The sequence below is a fragment of the Xiphophorus couchianus genome, chromosome 1 (genome assembly GCF_001444195.1).
Source record: "Xiphophorus couchianus chromosome 1, X_couchianus-1.0, whole genome shotgun sequence".
Lineage (NCBI taxonomy): Eukaryota > Metazoa > Chordata > Actinopteri > Cyprinodontiformes > Poeciliidae > Xiphophorus > Xiphophorus couchianus.
In genome coordinates this window covers 16,967,351-16,988,331 of record NC_040228.1, presented here as the reverse complement: position 1 = coordinate 16,988,331, position 20,981 = coordinate 16,967,351, and the positions used below count along the sequence as shown (strand labels likewise).

General features: G+C 37.1%; 1 protein-coding gene across 1 annotated transcript in view; it reads right to left on the bottom strand.

Moving 5' to 3' along the window:
• Window positions 1-12,771, bottom strand: part of cacna2d3a (calcium channel, voltage-dependent, alpha 2/delta subunit 3a) — a 131,204-nt gene extending 118,433 nt beyond the window's left edge. The window contains exons 1-2 of the mRNA XM_028018879.1: window positions 10,497-12,771; window positions 10,067-10,148 (exon numbers count right to left, since the gene is read on the bottom strand). Coding sequence (XP_027874680.1) covers window positions 10,067-10,148; window positions 10,497-10,621 — 207 coding nt within the window. The 5' untranslated portion in view covers window positions 10,622-12,771. The remainder of the gene's footprint in view (window positions 1-10,066; window positions 10,149-10,496) is intronic.
• Between the last annotated feature and the right edge of the window lie 8,210 nt (window positions 12,772-20,981).

The following is a 20,981-nucleotide window of genomic DNA, read 5'->3' as shown; positions in this document are numbered from 1 at the left end:
ATTTCATCAATAATGCTCAACATCGACCAATATGGCTCCTCTGTATGTAAGTGATCGTTTGTCTGTTTGTCACTGCTCAGCAATACTTCAGGCTCATCAGTACACCGGCCAAAGCAGGGTGCTAGGCAATAAGAAAATTTGTTTAGCGGTCAGAAAAGCAAAAAGAGGTGGAAGCAAACATATTAAATGTTTACTTTGTTGTTCAAATGTTTTCAGGGAGCATTTCTTGATCAAAAACTGTGTACATCTTTTTAGCTACATCATCCTGTATTCAGGTTTGTGTTTCTGAGACAATGAGCCAAATGCTGGTGAAGGTCAAAAGGTGGGGCCACTGCTGTCCTGCTGAGCTAGTGTTGGCAGCAAAATTGCAGTCTGTGAGAAGTGCGTGTGTATGTGTGTGTGAGTTAACAGGGCAGGTGCAGAGATAAAGGTAACTTGAGATATACTGTGTCATGCAACGTTTTGTCAGTTCCAGTGAGTAACTATTTGAATAAAAGACAGAACAGTATAATAGAACTTGTTCCTAGCCACAGTAAAGCTAGGAACAAGTTTTTGGTTGCTAAAAGAAATGTAAAAATCACAAATTTCTGAGAAAATTGTGACATTCAGGCATGCAGAAATATATAAATAAAATGATAGGAAAACCTCACTCAAATGTACATTTGTTATAGTAATTGCACATGAAATGCATGTTATCTGTAGGGCATAAATATTCTCATTGTAAAAGAAATCAAGGTCAGATCAGCAAATTAACTACAAAATATGTCAGGATGGATGATTTTTCATGTGTAAAAGCTGTATCTCAGTAGCTGCACAAGCATGTGCGTAAAAGTGGAACAATGTCAGCTTTGGCACTGCTGGAAGACATTTCCAATGGAAGGATTCAGAGGGGACTTGTATTCACAGATCATATTGATCTGCTGCGACACGTCGATGATGGTTTATTAGCCTTCTCATTGCCCAGAGTGATCATCCTGCAGCTCCGTGCAGAGCCATATGCCAGCTCTGTGAATGTGCCTTTGTGACTAGAAAGAATCTCCATTCTGTAAATGCACAACTTGTGCACAAAAGTGCCTACTAAATGTAGTTGGCCTGTTTCAGCACATGATTCCTCCATTTGGAACAAGCTCCCACATCCCCCAGTCACCACAAAGGACTCTCAGGCACGCTGTATTTCATTCCGGCTGAACGAACGCTCTGCTGTTCAAACAAGTGAACACTTGATTAATCAGCACTCTTTCAATTTGGAATGATTTCTGAAAAATGTATTGTTTTTATTTGTTGTGAAGTTACCTTGAGTGCCCAGAAAGCTGCCTTTTAAATAAAATATGTAAGTGTTATTATTAGAACTACTTGTACAACTACAAGCAGGGACGGTTGCCATGGTTATTCGGACATGTGGTGGCGGCCTTGCAGATATTTACATTGCTTTACATGCAGTCCTTGGAGGATCAGCGGCTGCACTTTAGTTCACACAAATTAGCTTGTACAAAAGAGGGGTGTGCAGGTGGGTGTGTGTGTGTGCACAGTTTTATATATGTGAATTTTTTGGTGTGCTACACTTTTCAAAATTTGTCCCTACGGCAATTATTAGTGTGAAAGCTGCATACTCTTTTATACTAGAGGCTTCAGGTGATCCTGAGCAGTGCTGTACGCTATGCTAACCAACAGCATCTAGAAGAATAAAATAATAAAACCGAGAATAATATAATTTACATTATATTATTAATGTAATAATATAATGTTCTATAATATAATGTATGTTCTGCATACATTTCAACAGCTGTTATTGTAGTTTACCTTAACATTATATTTATATAGCAAGTGAATAAATACAACACAAGACATTTTTATAATTAAGCTATGGAATTAGTTGCAACTTTAACACTGTTTCTTATCACTAATGTTTTGTAACAAACTTCACAGGCCTTCATTAAACAGCTATATTTACAGTGTGAGTACATTACAAACAAGAAGACTTGATCATAGGGTCAACTGAAGCCAATTGACTGCGCTAGATTTTATTGAAGTGTATCAAAGTAAAAAAAGACACAAATGTGAAGCCCAGTTTAAGCTTATACCTTGTAAAACATTTCTAAATCATCTAGAACTTTCCTTCCTTTTGACAATTATGCACTCAGTGTTGGTCTATTGCATGAAATCTGGCATGGCCACTTTTTGATAGCAACATGCAGAATCTATGACATACAAGGTGAAATTTGTGATTGACGGAGCTGCTGTAATGAAGTCTGATGTTATTTATCTCCTTATAATGCATCTCTTCATTAGTAAAATCTTTGCCTACAGCACAGAGGCTGGATTCAGACAAGTGGCTGGATGATTGATGTGGACAGCAGCAAGTCACAGACAGTCCTTCACACAATGCTGCACACATTAATGTGCTTAATGGCTTTCATCCCGCCCCTTTTAGCGTCTGGAGAATGTTTGGAGTAAAATCCAAAGCATACTATGTGAAAGATCTGTCATAATTATAGAAATTTGCGACAGTGTGTGTGTGTGTGAGTGTGTGTGAAATTCTCTAGCTACAGTCCAGTAGCAGCAGAGGCAGATCCAGAAATGAGCAGCCAAAGACAGATGATAGCAGATATTTAACTGCAGCGCTTACATTTATCATCTTAGCAGAGTAAAAGAAGTGTTTGGCTATGTGTAAGCTTCGTTCCAATTCTAGACACATCTTTGTAGATATTTTTGGAAGTGAAATGAAAATCTTCCTTGTAAACACAAGTTCAGCACTCATTGTCCTAAATCAACTTAGTTCAGCGAGGCAGGAGACAAATTAAAGAAGTTATCAAAATTTACTGACTGTCAAATCCCACACAAAACTCTGTCAGCATTTCAGCTCTTTAGATACTGAAGTTATTTAATCCGGGAGCATAGGGCCTGCCACCAAGGTCTCTGTAGTAAAGGCAATGTGTTTGACTCTTTATCCCAGCTTTCCTCAGCAACAAAGCACTAATTACACTATGAGTGGGTGTCTGTGTTGACCAAAACTGGCCAGCTAGAACATGAAAGAAGAGCAACCTGCTGCTCTCCTGACTACTAACACTGTAATTAACTCTGTAACAAGACCGTCTCACTTTTATCTCTCCTCATTCTTTCAGATGCGGCTCACACATCAACACATCTTTCCGGATTCTCTCATTCCACAAGCTGGGAAAGGATCAAAATGAGCTCAATCATACTTTCCTCAATAAGTAAACAACAGGCAGGGAAGAGGAGGAGGGAAACCGGAGAGCTAAGAGGATGAGGGGAGGTTAGAGAGCAGCCATCAGCACACTCCCTTACACGCCCTCCTCGCTCAACTCGTTGCCAGCCATGCTGAACGAAACCCGACAGCTATTCAATTTTCCCAAAGCTAAATCTAATCTGCTGCTGTCTCCTGCTCACTGACACACTGCTACGCTGGAACGTTTCAGCCGTCACCCACCTTTGGCAGCAAACTGGAACGATCACAAATACTTCCTTCAGCAGTATGACAGAAACACACTTGCATAAAACTTTTCATTGGGTAAAAAAGGTAATTTGGAGCCATTAAGTAAATTACTGCTACAACTTTTTTATTAGTTCAAAGATAAAGATTGTATAACTCTGGGAAACATACAATTAAGGTCCAAATTATGACATGTTTTGCTATTTCATCTAACTGGAGGTAATATTAACTCTAACCAAGTACACTTACTGTAGAGGAAGCTAAAGACCAGGGAGGCTTAACAAGATTTAATCATGAGATTAACAGTGGAAATGTGTAGAAAGCTGGCCAGCAATTATAAGAAGGGTTTGAGTGCTGTAATGCCAATTAAGAATATATTTCTGGATTATGATTAATTCTGACATGCCAATTTTGATAGAATCTACAAAAAAGTTAGAATTTCTTTCATCTGCATTTTATTTTTAAGAAGTGCCTAATACGATTCCTAAAACAAACTTCTTATTTGAAAATTTTCAATAACTTTGGGCTGCTTTGTTCAATATGAACAGTCATGGTAATATATATATATATATACACACACATGTATGTGTACACCCAATTTTGAGAATATTCATGTTATTCCTGTGTACAAAACCACATAAACTGTTTTCATAATTTGATTGCTTGATTAAGATAGGTGAAGATGAACATGGATTCATACATATAAGTAGGTGATATGGGAAAAAATAATAATTTATTTAATTTCCATCACACTGTTTTATTTAATAAAATGAAACAACCTTTTATGAAGATTTTTAAACTGACTTTGATCCATTTCTTCAATTTTGCCAACAAGAAAATATTAAACTATACTTTAGATATGAAGTACTCTCAGTCTGAGACCATTTAGCCAAACTAAAAAAAACATTGTATTGGATAAAAAAGAAAAAATAAACTAGGTAAAGCAGTAGTGTGAACTATTGGTACTTAAAAGACAAGGACAAAAATAACTAATGAATTGGTACTGAAGCACAGAACAGCATGATTTCTCTTAGAAATGACATCACGAAACTTTATGAGCATGTAATCCACCCATTAAACACTATAATTTGAAGAATTTTTTTCAGCATTATTGAATGTTTATTTTATTGTGTAATTCTGTTTTGCAATTAAAAATATCTAAGTTAGAGATTATGCAAATCATTTTTATACAAACCCCATAAATTTGTTTATTGCGCATCACTTTTCAGTCTTTTGATTTCACTGGATTAGTTTGTCAATAGTGTATTTTTCATCCCCGTCTCTTTGAGGATTCACTATTCTCAGTTACAACTTCTCTTTAAGAGTATTGACAGCAATATATGTCAGTGGATTGCGGCACAAAGCTCTTGGGTTATAAAAGAAAATGGTGTGGTTCCTCCAGCACCCCCAAACACACACACACACACACACACACACACCCACACACACACACCCCTTCTCTGCCAACGCAAATCGATTCCAACATAGTCTTGTCACACATCATTACACCTTCCTACCATCCTCTGCTCTTAAGCTCTGTAGATATGAGTCTGTAGGGGTGAGTTAGTGTGCGTGCGTGGGCGTGTGTGTGTGTAATTGAGCTTCCTTTAAGTAGGTATGCAAACTTAACATGCACATTTCAGCGCACCCGCACACATTGCCTGTCACCTATTTCTCACCCTTAGATGCAACTGCTGCTTTTAAAAAAATAGGAAAGCAGACACGCACGGATAACCGCAGCCTCACTGACTGATCATTTTTCTTGTATCTTCCATTACCAAGAGGTTTGAAGTTATTTCAGTGTAGAAAAACATCTTTCTCCTGTGATTCCAGCAAAACCGTAACATCATTTGGGAGGAAATACTCGTCCAACCAACAATGAACACACACCGACCAAGTCGTTTCTACCAGGCTGGCTCGTCTGGACAGGTTGTTCAATGATACATGAAATTAAAGATTTAAACACGACAGTGAAAAGGGAGAAACCTCAAAGCTCATTCATTTTGTCGGTGGTAGATTTTTAATGTGTCCCAAGCTGAACCCTCTTTTTCTTCATATGAATGTGTGAATACATAAAGCAAAGGCCAATACTGGATTCTTATTGCAAGTTTAAGTTGTTATTGATCATGATTTTATTTATTTAGTAATTTCTTTTTAACAGGAGATGACATACATGCCCTAACGCACACACACACACACGCGCCCACAAACAAAGCAGCCCTGACTGAAATAACCTTGAAACAAGAGCCGCTTCCAATGGATGTAGGAAATATGCCACGTTTTGAAAAAGGGACCACAGATCCAGACAGATGAGTAGAGGTAACTAATGTTTAAAAATCATGAAATATTAAAACTTACTGTTTTTATTAATCTTTTCTGAATATAAAAAAAAACATTTTAAGCTCTAATAATTATGCAGCCATTTCATTTAGATATTTAAATGTCATTCAAAAACCTGCTTCCGTTCTTAAAAGATTGAAAGCTCTATATAATTTGTTTGGAGAGATATCAGTTTAAGCTTTTAATGTATTCGATTAGAACTGCACCTCAATTAAAAATAATTAAGATGTTTATTGCATGGTTTTGTGTTGGCAATTTTAATTAACAAGTTCTTTTGTTCTTTTTAGGAGTAAGTCTTATTAAAGATAATTAAACTGGAAGTCAAGCATCAAATGAATGCAGCATCAACACAAAGGAAGACTCACATTGAATTTGTTGCATTTGATCTTGGAACAAAATGAAACAGGGAGAACAACAATAGTCAACACATTTTTACATAATTCAGACCAAGAATGGTTTGGTATAAGATTCTCACAGTTAATCTTTAGGGGGAAAAATACCCCAGCCTCAAAGTATCCATGTAGTTACGAAAACATTATAAGTAGCATAAAATAATCAAATTTACTGTTAGTTTGATTTTGAAAACAATAGCAATAGACACCTGATTGTTGATCTGCACCCTGCATTTTGCAGCTGATGTGTCCAGAGGTTTAATCCACCCGCTCTGGTCTGCTTCTGTGTTTTCAGCAAATAAAGGTTGTAGTCTGGGGAATACGTTGGGCTTTTTTGACTTTGAGGAACCAAAAGCTGTTAGATTGTTTACCAGTTAATTCCTTCCAAAATAAGAATTGTTATCTCCCTTGTGTTTTGTACTATTAAGCGCTGTAACAAAATAACACGGTTGGCTAATGACTCTGAAGCCGGTATCAGATTTAAAGCTTCCAAGTTGTCGCTAAATTAGTACTTCACTGTTTTCCTAAAATTCTGGACCACATTTGAGAATCTGAAGTTCTAAATCAAAAATACTTGGAATAATAAAACCTAAATTGGATTAGTCAACGCTGAACACTGATTCTTTAAACTGAATTTCAGATTCATTAAACTTTTACTCTATTTGTGAAGGCAAAGAAAATATTAAACTTTAGTCATCTATAAAGTTCTTTTTGACCAAACAGATAAAGGTTCTTTTAATACCCACTTTTGTTTCGTAAGTCACAATATTTATATATTTATATTGCAGAAAGCTATTTATAAAGGGCAGAGGGTATGTTTCTGATTATGTATGGGGACCATTAGGAGTGTGTCAGTAGTATATATATATATATATATATATATATATATATATAAATAAAACTCCTACTGTTTGATACAGGTATGTAGTGGTCTTCAATCTGCTGCCTAACCCTGACCTGTTGTGTCACAATTTATTGTGCAACAGGGGGAATGTCCCTTTTTTTCCCCATAAGCAATATCTGCCTCCGGCAATACAAGGCAACCAACCCCACTTGCTTATCCTGTCAGGACATAACACTTAAAACTATGCAAATGTAGAATATTGCCGTTTTACTCATTGTTACAACCCTGACAGGTGACCATTGAGCTGCTGCAGCAGTGAATCCATTGGTTGGAGTGAACCAGGTATATTATTTGGAAACACACGAGTAGGTGTTTCATCCCCATATGAAAACTGCTGTGCCTTATCAGGGGGGTAGTGGGCCTATCCCTCCCCTCTCTTGTCATGACTGTCCTCCTGACTGGGTTTGGGTTGGCTTGTCCTGGCTTGGTTGGTTCGGTGGTTCACTTTGTTTTAGTGAGAGTTAATTTAACATATTTATTCACTGACTCCTACAAATAAAGCTTTTTTTTTTTTAAAGAATACATATTTATGTGTGGGTGCTTTACCCTTTTTTTGTCATAATCTGTGAGCCAGATTATGACATAAGGAGCCAACAGTTTGACAGAATGAGGGTAAAACCAGGATTTGAACCTTGGACCTCTTGCACTCCTCATAGAAATACACAGTAAATTAGTTGGGCTATTTGCTCATGTAGCCAGCCAACTCAAAGTTTACCTAACTATGACTATTTTTTTATGAGAAATATATTTTTTAAAAAGTTTATAATCACAAAGGTTTTTCACACTCTTGTGTTCAAAACAAAAGTGTTAAAGAACCTTTATACTTGATGCTGCTGCGACATCTGAATTTCCCCTGTGCGGGACAATAAAACCTGTTTCTATTCTTTCTTATATTCCAAGAAAAACCATGACATCCTTTCTTCCAATTAGTTGACCAGCACTGTTCAGAACCAGCTGGGGCAGGGGCAGCGCTGCACAATTCTATTTTATGCAAAACCAGAGAAAATTCTTGTCACTCTTCCTCTTTCTCTGGTATCTTATTAGAAATACTAACAGTATAATGGAAATTTTTACAGGTGTTAAAACCATTACTTTTTTTTATATCTTTGCATGTATTAACTTAAAAGAAACTTGAGAAATAGTCCATCTTTACATTATAGGTTCAATCACAACTTGTGAGATGCATAATGTGATTAAAAAGGCATTTGATGTTTTAAATCAGTTCCTATTAAAAAGTCTGTCTTGTTTTCAGAAACATTTGACAAGGAAAAAAGTCTTAGACAGAGTAAGAGAAAGACTTGACGGCACATGGTGTGTGTGCGTGTGTGTGTAAAACTTATGCAGATGAAGTGCTACTTCCATGGGAGTTTAGTTACGCCAGGGTCAGAAAGATAACTGAAGAGAGACCGAGTCCATCTGTCCTGTGCCCAGGGGAAACCTGCGCACACTCTCAGAAATACACACACACGCACAAGTCTTTTCTTTTCGAGACCAGCCTCCTCTCCAAGTACAACAGATCATGTCTCTCAGACTGCCCGCCTGTTTAAAAGCATTTGTAGCCTTAGGTCAGCTGTAGCTCCTCCTCATGCACTACACCAGGCTAACATCAACACACAGGAAGCCGGAAAGCATTTTCAAATCTATGCATGGATTTATGCAATTTGTACATGTGAAGAACTGCACATTTGTACCACTACAATTTTGCTGCCAAAGATGCACTTTACTGACAAAGTAGCCCTCTGCCTTTCTTCACTCATTAACCCCCTGGTCCTAATTTGCACTTCATAAGAAGGTTGTCACTCTGTGGGAGGGTTATCTCCTTTTGGGAGGCAAGGAAAGATGAGAGGGGTGAACTAACTTTTTTTTTTTCTCTTGTCAAAAAGATAACACCACTCATCTGCTTATCACTTCATGATGCTCATGCATGTGGGTGACTGTGCTTGTGAATATGCACCGTATCCTCAAGACAATAAAAAGAAAAGTGGGATCTTGAGCCTGTGTGCAGGGCATATGCAAGTGACAGATGCAGGTTCAGTCAATGCATCAAGTCAAACCTCTTGAGATGCTCCTTGCCGTCACCAACACTCTGAACCCTTGGCTCTGAGTCTTTGCATGCCCACTCAGAGGTTGGTTTCATTTTGCCCTTTCATCCATTAGCCAGTTTTAACTCAAGCTTCATCAACTGACCCTCCATTAGGCAAATTTGCATTTCATCACACTCAAATCCTGCATTAATGTCACCAAACAGAGTGGAAAAGCAATGAGAAAAGACTGCAAAGAGGTATAAAAAGGTAGATAAGAGGAATGGGGATGGAAACGAAGGAAACACTCTGCTGGATAGCAATAAAATTTGCTCTTTTCTTGAACTGTAATTTGTGAATGTGAACGAATATGCGTGTGTGGGGGTGGGCGTGCGTGTGGGTGTGTGTGTGTGTGTATTTGAATGGATCAGCCAGAGTGCTTTAAAGCTGACATCTATTTAAATGGCACATGTTTTGAATAAGCTTTTAAATCTGTGCCTACAATGCTGACATGCATTACTCATTCTCAAGTGGCTAAAAAAGGACAGGTCCTTAAATACGAAAGGTGAAAATCTCAAAAATTGTACAATTCGGATGATTTCTGCTCATAGGCTGGTTGATCACGCTGACATAAGTGAGTTAATTATCCTTTCAAAAATATTGTTACTGAAAGAGTGTTGCATAGTTTTACCTTTGCATAGAAAAAATGATGAAAATTATAAATACTCTAAATACACCCAACTCTATTACACTAAAATGAACTAGCTGATCATCCATGTCTTTTTTTATTATTATTTTAAACATAAAATGCATTTTAGAAAAATATGAGAACCTTTGTATGTGTGTTTGGAACAAGATGTCTTGCTCCCATCTGAAGACCTTTTTTTCTCTCATTATATTTTCTTGCATTATATTTTTTTTGTACACCTGGACAGTTAACTGAGGTAAATCAGCTCACCTTTTGCAGAAGCTGGGAGCCAGAGTACTTTGCAGAGATGGACTTCATCTCCCCTCCAAATGCAGAGGCCCAGAGCTTCACCCTACAGGTGCGCACACATGCAAGAATGGTTAAAAAAAAAAGTAAATAAATAAATTTTAAAAAAAAGATACTGCTGCAAAATATGAACAAAAGAAGCAGTGTCTTAAAAGTACAAGAAACTCTTGTTAGTTCCTCTCTTTATCTCACATTGCCACGTTCTTATAAAATGACACGTCTTACAACAATTTCTTTTTTTTTAATTGATTATAGTTTAAATACATGTAGCAAATAATCCAAATGTGGCAGCAACTTCACAGAACTGCAATCCATATAAAACAAAGCAAAAAAACAACAACCCGGAATTAAGTATATTTTGGCAATGCTTTTAAAAGTACATTGAACTACTTACACGGACGGGGGGATGCTTTGGTGGGTGCCTCCAACTCCAGTTGCCCCGATGTTTTGAGTTGAGAAAAGTAAGACCAGCCACATAAACCAAACGCTGGAAGCCACACAGCACCGACCCACCTGCATCTTTGACACGGATACCCGCCTCCTGCGCGCACAATGCTAGTTTCTGTCTTTTGCTGCCACCCTCAAAGACTTCAGTAACGAGAATAAAAAAATAAAATAAAAAAAGAGGGACACTGGAGTCACCTGTATTGACTGACTGAATAATTCATGACAGCGGGGCAGCTTTATGAGCCGGTGCGGGACGCAGATAAGCGACGCGTCTTTGGAGAACGGCGGGGCTCCCGCTGAGTGACTTATCCACAGCGAAGTGACCGGCGAGGCTTCGCTGACCAGTGTGGCGCACACTGTTAGGTTTCCAGACACTAAGTCGACCTCGACTCCTCCCGCAAAACGAGAGTCCTCTAAGTCGCTGTGATTTGCCCACCCCGGCTTCTGGAAAAGCTACTCTGGAGGTTCGGGGGGAGAGAAACCGGGGAGGACATCAAACGATGCAGCGCATAAATGCACGCCTTCTCCTCTTGACTGATGGGACTAACCTCCTCTCCCTCACTTTCTCCCACCCACACAAAACCCCACTTTCTCTCCGTCCTCTCAGAACCTGAGGGTATGGGGCTGGTGACGGCTCTGGCATTGTTGTTGAAATTACGCCATACTTGGGATTGCCTGACTTATTCTGTTTCGTAGTCGTCCCCCCCTATCTCCATCTCCTCACTCTTGGTCTCTAATATTGCAATAATAGCTGTAGCCTGTAGCTTTCAGGTCAGATCAACTCATGTACTGTATGGTCAGTTCACCGAAGCAGGAACTGCCGCTAAAGTGCAGGAATAATAGGAGGAGAGAAGCAGGAAAAAGTAACAGGCAAAAAATAAATAAATAAATAAAAAGTGGGGGTGTTTAGCCTTTTGGTGGAAGAAGAAGGGAAGGACAGGATGATAAGTCAGTTCTGCTGCATTAAAGCATGCCAAATGCACTTTGCAGTAGTGATGTGGCACTGGCAGTATGTGTAGGCATATGGGTTGGGAAAGACGATGAGAGCCCCCAGGCAACGGACCCCATGTGATGGATTGCATTTCACAAAGAAGCAGGGATTCTGACAAAGAACTGGAAGGGGATCAAGTTTGCCTCAATAGTCCAGCATGTGACTTTGTCTGGTGCTTGGATGTCCAAATGGACAAATGTGGCTCAAACATATGTGTAAAACAGCTGGTGTAGTGCTTCACAAAAGCATTCTTTCCCATTGCTAAGTTTTTCCCTTTCATTTTGTCACAGTACAGTCCAGAATTTCATTTCTGGGGATTTTATTTTTATTTTGTAATAAAGCAACATATAGTGCACAAATGTGAAGATTGTACAAATAAAAATCTGAAAAGTGTGGCGTGTCTTTCTGGCGTGTACCTGTCATATCCCATCTGGTTGTAGACTTCAACTTGTGTTGTTGTTTCCCTCCAGCCTAGTCTATTCTTTCAGTTCGTTCAGTACTTGAGTTTTGGATTTGTTTTTCACTTAGTATCATCCCGATCCGGTTTACTCTTTTTTGGGATTTGCTCAACCTTGTTCAGTTCAGTATTATTTTAGATGTCCTATTTAGTTTCTTGTGTTAGTTATTTGCTTCAGCTTCACTTTCCTAGTTCCACTGTTCTCCCTTATGCCTTTTGCCATTCTCTCTTTCTCTTTCTTGCTCTACCTCTTTGGTCTCATCTCTCAGCTGCAGCTCGTTACTAATCAGCCACCGGTTCTCCATCCAATAATCAACTCACCAGTATTTGAGTGAGTAAGCTCCTCATTGGCTGTCAGTCAGTGCTGCACTACATACCTTCTGGTCCCCTGTGGTCTTACTTTTTAACCTGTGCTCTTGCCTCATTAAACTTAATACCATCAGCTCTCGTCTGAGTGTCTGCATTTAGTTTGCCACCTTACACCAAACATGATCTTCAAGAAGTGTTTTGTTCTCTCAAAACCTCAGAGGCTTTCAGAAATTTTATTAAGACAGGGCTTTACTATTTAGTCCCATTTACTGTTACACTAAATTTGCCATATTCAATGTAGGAGATTAACTCAGTCAACCTTAATTGCTATAAAGACAGCTGGAATTTTTATGAGGGTTTTTGTGATCTGTGTATCTGTAACAATTGCATTCAAAAAATACATCTAAATTTAATCAACTTAGTTCTGTTTACTTGTACAGCACCATTTCACAGCAAAAGTGAAACATTAAATATATAGAGAGAAATGCTTTATCAGTCAAATTTTCATTCAGCTTTAAATTAAATTGCATTCATTCACAGACTGCAACGCAGTTAATTACAGTTTTTTATTCAGACTTATAAAAAAGTGTTCTATCTTAGGAAACCCATTTGATTACATCAAGTTACTGACTTTGCAGCAGTCTCTCCTCCTGAACCAGCATGTGGCAACAGTGGACAACTGATTGCAATGAGTTGATAACAAGCAGCAATCTGTCATACTGAGCGTGCATGCAGCGAGGCCCTGCACAAAACTTTAGGTGAGAATTAGAAAAGTGAGTTGTGAGCCATTTTAAACAGACATCAGTCAACTGTAGGAGTCAAGTCTCGCATCATTTCAATTTGCCCGACAGAGCTCTTATTTTTCGGTTCTTTGTTTTCTAAAAGCTGTAATCACAGACAATTTTTGGAGAGCAGGCTGTACCAAAAACGCTGTTACCTATTGTGTTCCTAATATCATACCAAACGAAAGAGAAAAATAAAATAAATAAATCTTGTCTTTACAATGGTACCATTCTTTTATCAACTAGGTTTTATTGATTTCATCCATGCTGTGTGGAATGCATGTTAATGCAACAGGAAGATATCATTATATTTTATTGGAAAATTAAAAAAAAGTCAATGCACAACAGCAGGATTTGGTTCTTAACTTTGTAGACATTGTCAACCAATATCTCCAGCAGCTACAGGGTGAGTACACCAAGGTCAGGTTGTCTGTCTGTCTCAAGGTTTTGTAGCCACATTAATAAAGTTTACTGCATTGCACTTAAGGCTACCTGATAATTATCATTGCAGATTAGTGTAAAAACTTAAGAATATTAACCGAAGCTTACAAGTATTAACTTGTCTAGGATGTCAACATGTCACAGAATTTTACCCATCGCACAGATAGATTCACTTCTCTTTCTACTGTCCCTCAAAAACCCTACTTTACTTTTACCCAAATAGTGTTCATTTAATTTCCACCAACAGAGCCAGAGTTGCTGGACTAAGAAAAAAAAATTAAACACTAATAGTAATTTATGTATCATCTTCCCAGTCATGCTGATCATTTAAAGCTCTTTACATTATAGATACTTTCACCCAATCACATGCCCATTTATTTACCAAAAAGAGTTGGAAAGACTCTAAGTGCCTTGCCTGGAGCTGTATCAACTTGTGACAGGAAGAAGCCATGGATTCCTTTAAAACTAAACATGAGTATTGAAAAAAATAGCGAAACAACTTGTTTAGTGAAAACAAATATCCAAACATGAAGAACAAAGAGAAAAATCATTCATTTAAAATAGAAGAGGGTTTCCTTTGGCATCAACGTTTTCCTTCAGGCTTTCTTAAAAGACACCAAAGATGAATGAATTTGCCTCAAATAGAACCTCAAAAATTGGAAGAACATTAGTGAATGGAATTGTGTTTAAGACCAATTATGAACCAGTTATTTCCATTTCTAACAGATAAGAATCAGAAGATTGGCCCATTTATGAAATGGAAATTAGCTGATAGAATAGAAGGACTCACAATGATAATGACCCATAACATGGAAGAACCGTGCAATAAAGACGTGTTGGCTTTACTGCTTTGTTAAATGTTAAACTGACAGTATATCTTCATATAAATCATTCAAGCTGCTGATGGACACAATAGCTGCAAGAAAAACTGAAAACAAAAAAAACACAAAAGAAGAGAAAAAAATAAGAAAAAAGAAGAAGAAGAGAAGAGCACCAGAAACTCTTCTCAAAGGATGTAGCCAGAACAGAAATCGCATTCAGTTAATTTTGAAAGAATGAAATGCCAGTTCAGGCACAGGTATGGATGATCAGAGTGGAGATGAAGGAATTAAAAATAAATAAATATTTGCTCTGTCTCTACTGAGCCAGTGTGGGGTGGCAATAAAAGTGGCCCAGGATACAGATTGGTCCAAGCAAACCTGGGACAGACAGAAATACTATGTAGGTAGTCATCAGGTAAATTTGCTATGCAGTTTATTCGTGTAGACGCATTAGTTTGGGTAAAATTCATCAGGAACATCCTTTGTCTTGTATAGCATGTTCTTGAGTGTTTGTGTTCTCTGGATAGCAGTGTCTGGAGAAAACACAACATATCAAACTTTAATAAGTTTCTTCACATTGTCTCTCAGCAGCAAGTGAAGCTACTTATCCATGACCGAACTCCACATTTGTTTTAAATCCAGTATTTATATAAATAACAAATTCAGATATACACATGTAAAAAAGGATCAGATTTACTTTATACCAGTTAACTGCAAATTGTAAAAAATATTTGCCAAATGTCTTGATCATAGACATTTTGTCTAAATGAATGACACAGACAACCTGCAGTCAAGAAATGAGGACAGGTCTGAAATGTGGTGAATTTCTGACTAGTAAGAAAAAAACAACAACACTATATAAAAGTGTGTGGGGATAGTGTGACTTTTTATTATTGAGTCGGCTTGTCAATTTTGTTTTCAATCTTCAAAGAAACTCTGAAATGCCTTGAGCAGCTAACTGATTGCATAGAAAAATGCTTGATTGGATAGGTAGTTTCATTATGTGGAATAACAGGCAGCCAGACGAGACGTAATATTTTCATTGTTTTGCACAGCACACTAAAAATCATACCTGTGTGTGGCATTGCATTCAGACCATGGTGCCCAGAGCATCCAATTTCATTTTACATTTTCTGGTGACTTCAATTAAAAATGAATAAATAAATGGTAACTTGCTGTTACAAGTCCTTTCTTCCTTCAATTATTCTTTCTCTTCTCTTTATTATTCTCCCTCCTCCTGTCATCATTTTTCAGATATACAATCTCCTTTTTATCTTTTTTCTTAGGTCTCATTGGCCTATTCTAAGCGCACCTTATTAAAATGTATATTTTTAATTTATTCAAATGATTATTCTTCAAAAAGAAAATGTTTTCCTAAAGAACCAAGGCAATGCCCAGTGTAACCGGAAATTACAGCACAAGGGAGCATAACTAGATATAGTCTTCCTGTCAGCTTTTTTGGTTACAAATTGGATATGTTACACTAAACCACCTGAAAAATAAACTGACCAAGCACTGCTAAAGAAACCTTTTTATAAATGTTTCTATATTGTGAAAATAAGACTCTACAATCTTCAAGCAAATATCTTAAAAATGCTACATCTAAGCAAAATAACTCTCTGTAAAGCAACATAAAGTGTTTACATTCCACTCTAGGACTGTTTATTAGTCAGAGCTCCATAGACTACGCTGTTTTGTTGATAACCAACTCATTTGCTATAATAACACGCCCAAGAGGCTAAAATGAGGCCATTCACTGAGGCTGTGTAGATACGGGATGAGGAGCTTGGAGGCTGTGATTGGCTCTAATGTTACGTTCAATTAATAGTCAACTCACTAAGCTCTTATGTACATCAAAGTACTCCTGTTGGGATGAGTCAGTGATTGACACACCGGGATAATCCCAAATACGAAGTGCTGAGTCAGAGCACATTATCTATATTCATTATCTATATTTCAAAGGGGGCAATGGGGGTATTATGTAACTGTGAACTTTTATGTAAACTTTTTTTAGCTTTATATCATGTTATAATGTCATTGCCTCTTCATAAATATACCTGGAGTCTATATGTGCTTGAAGAATCCTTAAATCTATTGTGACAGCTTAAAATACTTGCTCTCGCTTAAAATGCTTGCTCTCACCTTTTCCACACAGCTCCACCTCGGAGCTGAAGTTACCAAGCTGATCTTCCGCCTCACAGAACACCCTCCCCCCTGCCTCACCACTCAGTTCCTTCAGACTAGCAGCAGCAGCAATTAGCAAACACCAGGTGGAACTGCTTATCTCCTGAGCTCTCCATACAGATTACTTCTCAGTGCAATGCAAGAACAGTTGTAAATGGTTTAATGGAGAAGCACTGTTGTGATGACATGCTGAAGGAGGACTGTTGGAAAGAGCAGGAGCTTCTTAAAAACATAGAGACCAATTTCAAAGCATCAAATTGCAAAGTCAAATTTCTTTAGTTATGTTTGATATATGCAACATTTTATAATAACTGAAGGTAACATAGTTACTTGACTGGGCTATAAAATGGCACTTTTGTGACTGGAAACTACATAATTTGGCGCCTTTAATAGCAAAAATAGCAGCAAATAATGCAAGTTAAAAGTAGTACAAGACAAAAGTGAGGAAAAAGTAGTAATTTTGTCTGACATTGTTTGGCCTAAGCCTATATAGCAGCATGACTACAACTATGACACCTTAGAATGAGAGATAGACAGAGCCATTTTTTTCAATACTATTCTTTTTTAATCAGGTTCAACCTAATGATAGTTAAGTTTATGTCTAACATCGAAAAATATTTATAAAGGCAAAAAGCACCTAACAATACAGCAGAAAATGGCCAAACGCTTAATATGTTATGTTTGGAGTACTGAGCAATGCATAGCACACAGTTCACCAAAGAGAAAGGCATCCATATCAAAGTCTCCAGCTTGAATCCGAGGTGATGAAGTTAAGATTTAGATGGTGAGGTGGAGGAAGTCAAGAAAAATGTTTTCTGAGAGCAGAAGCACGCAGAAAACCTCACAAACTCGTAACTAGGAGGGCAGCTCATTGTGGTGAGCCTAGTCTGCTTCTAATTCACCACATTGGAGAAAAAACTGCAATTTGAGATGCTCGAGTTTTGGTAGACATTGGATAGAGATAATTCTACTCCAGTTTCCATAAGTAATTTTAAACTGACATGCACAGATCTGTCAGCATGTTCCTCCCAACAACTGAGTCCCCAGTTTGGTCAGGCCACGGTTGTATAGATCTCATGTTTTCTGACAATATCGGTTCATGTTTTACTCATTGATGTTTTTGACTAAATGGCAATGTATTTGTGAAAACACAGCAAACCACACCACTAAAACTAACTACTAGCTCAAACTTATTATTGTGGCTACACATTCAGAAGAATCATTTCACATGATCAATCAACATAATTTGCAGACATCATCTACATGAACTACAAACTATTGTAGAAGGGCATTTTATTGTAACATAATAAACTTTATGCTCACAAATAATAGTTGCAACAATCTCAGTAGATTGACTTTTAACTCAATGCTATTGATATTGAATCAAAAATATTTTTCCAAGCTTTTAACTATGTGGAGTCATTTGTCCTGGGTTGGGATTGCTTCCATTCATTAGTTTTAGCACTCCAATTATCCCAGAGGCAGCAACTGTTTTCAGTTTCTGTGAATCTTATCCTTGGAAATCCTTCTAAAAAATCCTTCTCTATACTCTTTCTGTTGCCATTAAGCAGCCACATGTCCATTCAACAAATAACAATTACAAAGGTCTTTTAAAATTGCTTATTGGCTTTTGAAATATATCTTTTTGGCTCAAAAATCTGATTATGTTTGCTTTGATAATAGTACTGAAAAAGGCAGAAAAAAATGTAGGTGTTTAAGAACAAAAGAAAAAGAGGACGGTCAAGTAGCGGTGCCTGATCCCTCCAAGTGGCAGCTCTGTAATGAACATATATTTAGTGATTCAGAAAAAGGTCAAACCCAACCCACCTAGTGCAGGTGCACTGTCTTGTGCAGCCTCTATTAAAAGCCGCCTAGACGATTGGGCCAAGCTGCAAAAGTTTTTTCTTCAACAAAGGAGTGATGTGAGGACCCTATGGGCTGTGCTTTCTGACTGGAAGCTTTACATATAAAACAGGCGGGCCTATCTGTCTCTGCGCAGGCTGCATCCACAAAGTCTGAATTCCCAGCTTTGAGGACTCTGAGGATCCGAGCTGTAGAGTTCTGCGCAGGAAAGAGATTAACAACAAACACGAAACACCACCCCTTCTGTTCTGCCTGAAATGTGATAGTAAAGAAGAAGTATGAATCACTGAAATGTTTGATCCAGTGATGGTTCCAGCTAAACTGAAAATGCAACTTAAAATTGGGTTATCTATGAAGGCTATATATGAACATTGCTTTATCTGTGTACCGTAATTTGTACATTGCTTGCTCTTTTTATTAGAATGTTTATGCACTGCCACGGTGTAATGCACAGATAATTAAAATCATTAAAGCTTTTACTGACCTTTGAAGTTGTAGTACAAACCATCTCAACAGCAAATAAAAGTAATTAAATCCACTAGCTTTCCCACAACAACATGAGCTTACATCACGTAGAAAGCTGTAAGCTTTGACACATGTGTATACTGACATCTAGAGGACGGAGCATAACATTACATTTCCCAAAAATATAAAATGATTCAATGGGTGCATTTCAGTTAATTTCAATATTATTGAAAATGTACTTATTTAATCAACTAAATTTTCAATTTCTCACAAAAGCTAATGAAAACACTACATATAATTGCTTCAAATATTAGACTATTAAACCAAAACAATAAAAACAATAGTTTTAATACAGATAAATGGGATTAGTGAGAAAATTTTTTACTACCTGCTTATAGGTAGTTATTTTCACTGATGAATGAACCTCATTGTTATTCCAATTCAATAAAGATGTACAACTAATTCAGCCTATGACATTTTCTGCTATTTATTTACTTTTCACGTAAGCTTGAGCAACCGTTTCATGCAATTTGTAAGAAAGCAGACAACGACGCTGTTTGGTTGGTGGTGAAAAAAAACTATTACTCTCAATAATCACTCTCTAAGCATAATAACTTTAGAATTAAATATTCTTATCTTATAATTCTTATCTAGTAAAACTAGAAAAACAGCGGAATCCTTCATGGTTTTATTAATTAATCTGCTTTAATCTGCTTGTTTGAAGTTCTTTCTCAGTATCCATGCAAACATACATCCTAAGCTAATTCATAAATTTAAATTATGTTTTCTTCTTCTCTCCTCAAAATTTTCACAAAATACTAAATACATTGTATTTTTTATAGACTATCTTCCTTAAAACTAAAATTTATAGCTACGAAGAAATTAATATTATATTCTTATATAATCATTTCTGCTGTGCTACTTGATGGTTAAAATGGAAGAATACACCAAAGGATTAAACAGTTCTACTGCTGATCCAAGTTTGACCAACATGGCCTTTTCTCTCCTGTGTTCTGCTGCAAATCTTTTAACCACCAACCTAACATTTCTGTTGCTTCTCAAACTGCCTTGACCCGTCAGAATAATAACATAGCTCTCAAAGTGCTTTATTTTCCAGTCTGTCTGTGATATGTTTGTAGTTCATTCCTTGGATCTCACTATTGAGTCAGTTTTTTGCAGTTTTTGTGTTGCTTGACCCGCTCCTATTAATAGGTTATGGTATTGACATGGTTAAACATGATCATTGGTCACTTTGAGGACTGCTGTTTCTGTGTTTCTGTGTTTGTAATGATGTAAAGCACTTTGAAATGCCTTGCTGCTGAAATGTGCTATACAAATAACATTTGTATAGCACATTGATTGATTGATTGAGTGGAAATGATTCATGCAAATCATTGGAAGTGAGGTGGGATGAGCCAGCTTGAAAGTTGGGGAGACTGAACCCGATCTGAAGGAGGAGTTGATGATTTTCAGTGAGTGTGAGAATAACTGGGAGACAGACAGTCATTTACAAGTTTAGATGGCATGTGATCCAGAAAACAGGTGGAGCTTCTCCTGCTTGCCATGAGTTTGGAAAGCTCCAAATATGCACAAATATGAAGTGCATATAAAACTTGTCATCAAATAAAAGTTGATATGAAATAGGTGAATAAAATGGAAATTAACTAAATGGCTCACAAATAATTAGACACAATATGACTCACCAAAGATCATTTTTTTCTTAAATGAGCAAAAAACAAACAACAAAATTTTTTTTTCCAAGTTTCACCTTTTCAGACAATGTCATTGGCAGTGACATTTGTTCACTATCACTGCCAATAGTGAAGTCTGGTGATGGCCTTATTATTTCTGCTGGTACTCTGGTAGAAAATGGATTTTCATACTGTTTCTGAAGGCTTCAAGAAAGTCCAAGAAAGAAAAGAAAAATCACAACACCCACCTATAATTATGCATCTCCTTTAAATATTAAGCAACTGAATGCTGCATAATCAACCAAGTTTAATATTTTTATATTTATATCAAAGTAACTTAATATTGATGAAATAAAAGATAATAACCAGTGGAAGTGTTTTTTTTTAAATCAGCATTTTAATTAAAATTCAGCTCTTAATCTTAGCTT